The 7,249-nt window shown below is 41.9% G+C and overlaps 1 protein-coding gene across 1 annotated transcript in view; it reads right to left on the bottom strand.

Moving 5' to 3' along the window:
- Positions 1-3,041, bottom strand: part of CA7 (carbonic anhydrase 7) — a 9,735-nt gene extending 6,694 nt beyond the window's left edge. The window contains exons 1-2 of the mRNA XM_008635493.2: positions 2,965-3,041; positions 760-957 (exon numbers count right to left, since the gene is read on the bottom strand). Coding sequence (XP_008633715.1) covers positions 760-957; positions 2,965-3,004 — 238 coding nt within the window. The 5' untranslated portion in view covers positions 3,005-3,041. The remainder of the gene's footprint in view (positions 1-759; positions 958-2,964) is intronic.
- Positions 3,042-7,249: the final 4,208 nt, after the last annotated feature.

The following is a 7,249-nucleotide window of genomic DNA, read 5'->3' as shown; positions in this document are numbered from 1 at the left end:
CTCTTTCCAGATGTAAGGGCACAATCTACCATGGAAACAGACCTAACAGAAGAAATAATCAATCGCTTAAAAGAATTTACATCCTCTGCCAAGAGCTGAGACAAGAAAAATGTACAACTGCAGACAGTCCAACATCGAAAGTTGGCCGCTACCAACTCAGAACCCAGAATTAGCTGAAGATTTTATAATTCCTGAAGAAACCAAACTTCTACAAGTCAGGGAGGAAAGAAAATGCAAGGCAACAGTGACCAGTCCAGGTACAGCTTGGTGCAGTGAGTATGATTATGATGACTGTTCTGCATGACCCATCTCTTCTAATCCTCTTCCCTTCCCTGTGGATGGGAGCTGGGCACTGAGCCACAGCTGGCACGCGAGTTGGCATCTTTGATTTAGGTGATCACGAACCAGGGCACTGAGGAGCTTACATCCGTACTCTGGGTGCTGGATGGGGTCTGGCGGTGCTGGAGAGATGCCCAGCAAACTTCAATTCTCATCTAAAAGAAAAGCACTGCAAACAAACTTCTGATTTTCCTGATGCAAGAGCTTTTCCTAATGAAGAAACACTACATTGATCTGTGATATTGCATTGCTAGAGAGGCTCAAAGTGAAGATAAAAATATAAATGGCTCCAGTCACATGCCTCATTCTAAACTGAAATTATACATCATAGAAGTTACACTGTACAGAATGTACTTAATTTTATCTCCCCCACTAAGTCACAAACTGCTGTTCTGAGCTAGCTAGCTGTGTTAGTCTCACCTGTCCTGTCATCAGTGTCTTCAAACTCCACCATAACAGAGTGGCCAGTGTTGGAGATGCTGAGAGAGGTACAGGACTCATAGGAGATGACAAGGGGCTTCAGGTTGGGGTCATAGACTGCTCTTGCAGAGACGATGTCAATGGGGGACTGGCGGTTCCCCTGGGCAATGGGGTAAGCTTTGTGCCACTCGGAAGGTCCTTCAAAAGCAAACAAAGGAAAGCATCATTATTCCCTTCCTACCATACACAAAATGGTCATTATGGGTTTTCATGAGGCTTGAAATAAAGCTTGCTCAGCAAGAGTGACTCGAATGTTTGGAATGTGAGAAATTCATTTATATTCTAGGCTGGTGTGTTTTTATTAGCACAAAGCAGGTTGCAACAAGATGGGGATTCATAAACCTTGTACAAACACACTGAGGAGATCATGGCACATCAACAGACTGCTGTACCCCCAGTTACTTGTGCCACTCTGTCTCTGCAGAGGCTGCAGTCACCTTGCTAAGGTGTTCCAAGGTGGGTACAGGTGTAAACACTTGCATGCACAAACACACTCCTCCAAGGAAACAGCATTTAATTCTCCCTGGGAAAGACAGTGTAAAAGCTCCAGCAATTCAAATTAGATACAGATGACTCAATCTCTTAGCTACTGACTATGAAGTTATTTTTAAAATCATTTTATGACTGCAGTAAATCTTTGAGACAGCTCCATTCTTCACTCGTGCCCGTTATGGTATCTCTCTAACCTGAGTGAAGGGTACAGGATGATAATTAACACTTTGGGACTTCCTGACCTCAATAGAGCAGGGAGAAAGACCAATTTAATAGCACAAATCTGCTGCCAGAGCTGGAACATTCTTAAGCCATTTGAGATAACAAAAGCTTATGCATATCAAAGAATTCCTTTTTCTTATGGCTCATTTTCTATGGTAGTGAAAGCAGCAATTAAATTCCTCTGCTGCTTCTGTTCATAAAGTGTAACAGTAACAATTGTACTTCGGGATTCTCAAGAAGCACATTTTTAATTGTAGCATTCTCACATACTTTCACAAGGGGAAGCTTTTTTAAAATCAATCATAGGTATTTAGCCTCCATGAGTTTACATAACAAAACAGTGATCTATTACACTCTTACTTGGCTTTGACATTTTTTGCAAAGCTAAGCTTATAAAATAATATCTTTTCTCAGCTTGCCTGCAAAGCAGATTTAGGAATTAAGTGCTGTTACGCAAGCTAAGGCCACATCATTTGGCTCTCACAAGCTTCATAAGAGTATACATTGCTTTATTACTACTACCTACAAGCACAAACACATGACATTACCTACTAGCACTAACCAGCCTCACTTGGTATTCAGATTGGCTTTTAGACTCACAGAAACTAAAGTAATTACTGTTAAGAAAGAGACTGGCCCCTGAAGGTTATACAAAAGACTCTTGTTGGACACTCAGCAGCTAAAATAATTGCTGTAAAGAGACAGACTCCTGGAAGTTATGCAATTGTCTTATTGGCCAGCATCAGCCACTCATCCATCCTCTCTGTAAAGGATACAGGCACTATAAACCACTACTGTGGCAATCTCTGAGGAGCTCCACATCCCCCCTCACGCTGTGACACACATCCTTGGAGGTGGGAAGCAAAGGAGGAGGACTAAATTAAAAACTGTCAAATCAGAAAGCATAAGTTGTTCTGTAAGAGATCTGATACTGATCTGTACAATTTATCGATGTACCAGACATACATAACATATAGCTTATTTTATTCACTTTTATGAAAGCCTAAATATCACATTTCAGCAGCCACACAGAATCAGGAGATCTATTACTGCTCTACTAAATCTTCTTTGCTTAACAGAATTGCTTTTGGAGAGAGACACAGGTAATCTTTTTTTATAACAGCATTTTGGAAAGGGACCCATCTATAATATCTGCAGTCTGAAAAAAAACCCAAGCCACTCAAACTGCTTCCCTCAGCTTAGGAATGTTGATTGCAACACTGAAAGGCAGCAGATGTAAACTTGTGCATCTTTTGGTGCCACTTTCTGGGTGCTATTGATTATCAATAAAGTAATTAATTACCTGCTGTATATACTTGATTCTTGCAGACATCAAAATGCAGGCAGCTCTGCAGGGCTCAGGCAACAGCTCTAGAAAGAAAACGAGTGGGGGAAGACAGAGAGATGCAGCACGGAAATGCCATAACCTACCGTCAGCCTGCCCATATCCCCAACTGTGGTGGCCAGTCATTTTGGGAGCTGCCCCTGCTTGGCTCCAGCTCCCTGAGCAGGGCACTGCTGCCTACCTGCCTTTATACCGGCTCCCCGTGGGATAGGGTCAGCCCCTTAAAGATACAGAGCAGCCAAAGCAATTCCTGCAGGACAGGGAAAGCGCCCGTGTTCTCCTGCTCCAGCCTTGCTGCTGCTGCTGCTCCTGCTCCCCCTATTTGCTAAGGCAGCACAGGTGAAGGAAAATGTAAAACTCAGATAACTGAAGTCTCAGAACTTAGAGAGAAAGCCAAACTGTGGATCACATTTAGGAAAAAATATCAGTGTTTTCCCATTCTCTGCCCCAAGGAAGCAAAAGCCATAAGGTGCTCTGAGCGTCAGGACAGTCGTGCAGGTGGGACCTGCCCTTCTCACATCTGTGTTCTGCATGGAGAAACATCACTGCCTCTGCTGAATCCCTCCTTCCAGCTGCAAAAAAGGAATGATGCTTTTACCAGATCTGTGATTAATCACAGTCAGCGCTTAGATGAGATGGAGAACATCCTCATCTCGGGAAAAATTACTTGTGCTGCTTTTAAACAAGGTACAAAATCACACAAATTAGCAATGAATTGGCAATCTGATTTTAATTTTGCAACTTTAAAGGAACTTTTTAAACAGACAAAATTAAAAGTGTGGTTATATTAGGGACAGAACACAGCGGACTCCAGACAAAGGAGTTGATCTCTGAAGCCTCAGTTATCTGGAATGATCCAGTAGTTGCCTGCTCCCTGCTAAAGCCATGGAGAGGCTACAATGAGACACCCAATCTGCAGCTGTAAAATGTCTTAAAACATCTCTGGGGCAAGGAAAATGGCTCCTTCATTGTAATTTTGTTAGATCTGAGGAAATGCTCTCTCTCAAGGCTACATTTTACAAACACATTGATTTTCACAACGACAACAGCACACAAAAATAGGGATTCTTCTATTATGCAATCAAGAATATGGAAGGAAAAAATCAATAAGAGCATTTTATGCAACTTTTATGTTGTGGTCCTGCCTTGCAAGTATTAATTTCCTTTTTCAGGAGGTTTCCATGAGAGTCAGCTATAAAATCTTTGAGAGTTGCTGATGCCAGCTAAATCACTCACAGAGGGCTGTAAACTCCTTCAAAGGTCTCCACAGGAGAGTTCTACAATGACTTACTCAGGTGAGCTCCTCAATTTATTCCTGTTAAGCTGCTGTGACCCGCTCAGGTCCCTGACACGTGCCTGGCACAGACACTGGGTACGGCTGTGTCCCACCAGTCTGGGCACACAGGCCCTCGTGAGGACCCAACACTGGAACTAGGACCTTAAAATACTCACTCAGATGCAGAGTCAGGAAAGCTGTTCTAGGGAAAAGTATAAAAAATGCCAACGCAGCAGTGAAAAGAAATGGAAGAGGGATTTTGTGTGTTAAAAGAGCAGACCATAAACTGAGGAAAGCCACATGCAAGGCAGAAAATGCTGAGCAACTGTTTTCAAGACTGTTTTCAATTGTTTTCAAGCCAACACTGGGCTCAGGTGAGCCCACAGGGCACAGTGGCACTGCAGTGCCCAACCTGCACTTGACACCATTGACCCCTTCAGCTGTTATTTTCTCACTCAAGCCCACACAGGTGTCTGCATATCTGGACTACAAACACATGGCACAGGAAGAGCTCTGAGACAAGTGGAAATATCCTGATGACACGGCAGGAAGCAGACTCCACAAAATGGAGGTTTAAATGGATGGATTTAGAAAAAGTGGATAGGAGAATGACAAGACCTGAGAGGAAAGGAAAGAGAGCCTGAATAAAACTTTAGCTGTAAATGATAGTGAGTGTGTATATGACAATTTAATGTGCTTCCAGTCCAATCAGCCTTCTTTCTTTATGAGGAAAATATTAAATTTTCCTTAAATATAAGGTAACACAGCTGCTTATAGAAATATCACATTATTCTGTAACCCTGATACCCCTGGATATTGGCTGACTCTAAGAATGGATTTTCACTGATTGTGTCCTCAAATTATCCTTTATCACTTCAAAAGCTGCAGTCATCATGTAATTCTGTTCTCAATTTAGTTTGAATCCAGGAGAATTACATCACACTCATGAACTTATGGAATGGAGAACAACAGAATGATAGGTGCTTAAGGGGTGGATTTCTCCAATGCTGAGCAAAAAGTGCTTATGATTTCCACAAATTTCTCCTGGGCTCTTGCCTCCCAAGTCAGAAGTGTCTGCTTAGCAGTGAATGGCAGGAAGACATAATTCCATTCACTACAGGGAGAAGTTTCAAGCTGCCTTAAAGCAGAAATCTGTCTTCCCCAGCCTTCTCACTAGGGTTTTATTCCCCTTTGCCAGTAGTGATGAGTGAACAGAGCAGCAGCCCAGGACAAATACAGGGGTTCTTCTGAACCTGTCACCAGGTGGTGATACCAAACTAACACAAAAGCTTCAGGTTTCCCACCTCTATATCTAGAATTGATTTTCTTTGTGATTTAATTGGAGCTCCCTTTATTAAAATTGCTGTGTAAGGACTAACCATTACAGTTAGAAAACTCCAAGTAAGATTAGAATGCTCAACTGAAGCTGAACATATTTAAGCTTTCAGGTTTGAGGAAATTGGTTTTTTTAATCTCTAAGGTAACATGTCTCTATAATATTACAGGTCTGGAGTCGTTGGGAGGTTCTTGCAGAAAATGTCACTCGAGGATAATGCTCCTAATAAATATTACTGCATCACCATGGAGGGGCAGAGCTGCATTTCAAGGTATGTAAGATGAAGTAAGAGTTATTTGGTTCCAAGGTGAATGGCTCAATGGCACTCTAAGTGTATTAAGTAACTTGGCAATTACATCTGCTGACATCATTAATAATGGTGACACATTTGAACAAGGTGTCGTGCCTTCTTTAGTGCACCCCAGTGCGTCTGGTGCATCACTGCATGCTAACAAAACCAGGGCAGAAATCTCACCAGTTTGGGTGCAGGCTGCACACTCCGAGCCGTTCATGTACCGTGGGTAGGAGCAGATGAAATGTTAAATAAAACATTCATCACTCCAGAGCCTGTCTGTGCCTCAGGTTCTTGACAGAGTATCTGTTTATCCAGGCAGCTCCTCTCTCCTCTTACATTGCCACTACTGATGCTGGCAGTTCCCAAAGGGGGTTACACTGAGCTGGCATCTGTTCTTTACATGTGTGTTAAAGGCATTTATAACGAACCCAGGAGCTGCACAAAAATACTCCACACAGTAAATATAAGCACAACAGTTTCCTGCCAACACTGAACACTAAAAGCACAATCATTCCAGATACTTTTTCTATTCTTTAGTATTTTTTTTTTTAAACAGACTGCCTACGGTTTTTGATTGACCACAGAAATTTCAGCTTTTATATTCTCAAGTTTTTCCTTGCAAACACAAAAATGTGATGGCTTTTGTATTTTTATTGATTATTGAGATTATTTATATATATATATATATAAAAGTATATTAATATATTGAGATTTTCATGCATCCAGTGAAACTTCAGGAGCTGAAAGTGGTCATCCTTCTCCCATAGCTACAGAGGGAGAGTAATGAGATTTCTAAGGGAAAAACTCAACTGGGAATCTCCTTCTGGCATCAGGGGGAAAACAAAAACAGAGTGCCAAAGTAAAGAAGGGATTAAGAAGAAAAGGACAAAAAGGACATGCATATAGTTAACAGCTCTGCGAGATAAAAAGCTTGAATCAAACATGGGCGAAGATGGCCAAGGGGATAGAAGGAATCTAGTAGGAACACTCTTGGGAAGGTGGGGCAGAAAAAAGGGAATGGGGTTCTCCAGGAACCTGGCTCTCTAGGAGCTTCCCAGCCTTCACACACCATTTTTTTATTGCTTATTTTTGACTTTTAAAGCTGTACACAAATGGCTGCCTTATATTAGGTATGGAAACTACATTCTGGAACTGAGCCTGAAATACTAATTCTTGCAATTCATGGTTTGTTCAGATTAAGCAGTGTAGCAGAGAGCAAGAACAGGAGACTGCTTTTGGGAAATAGGATATTTGGGAAATAGGATGTTCCTGAAATACTGCAACGGTCACTGAAATGACAGCAAAAGGAAGGATTTACTGCGGCACAGCAAACACAAAGCCTGAAAAAATGATCTTTGGTGGAGATGCTGTACATGGGAAACAAAAGAGGAAGCACTGTATTGTAGTACATCACCTGCAAGATATAAACCACTCCGTGATAATGCACTGCTGTGTACATCATTC

The sequence above is a fragment of the Corvus brachyrhynchos genome, unplaced genomic scaffold (assembly GCF_000691975.1).
Source record: "Corvus brachyrhynchos isolate BGI_N302 unplaced genomic scaffold, ASM69197v1 scaffold66, whole genome shotgun sequence".
Lineage (NCBI taxonomy): Eukaryota > Metazoa > Chordata > Aves > Passeriformes > Corvidae > Corvus > Corvus brachyrhynchos.
The sequence above is the reverse complement of the archived record's forward strand: the minus strand, read 5'-3'. Positions and strand labels throughout refer to the sequence as shown.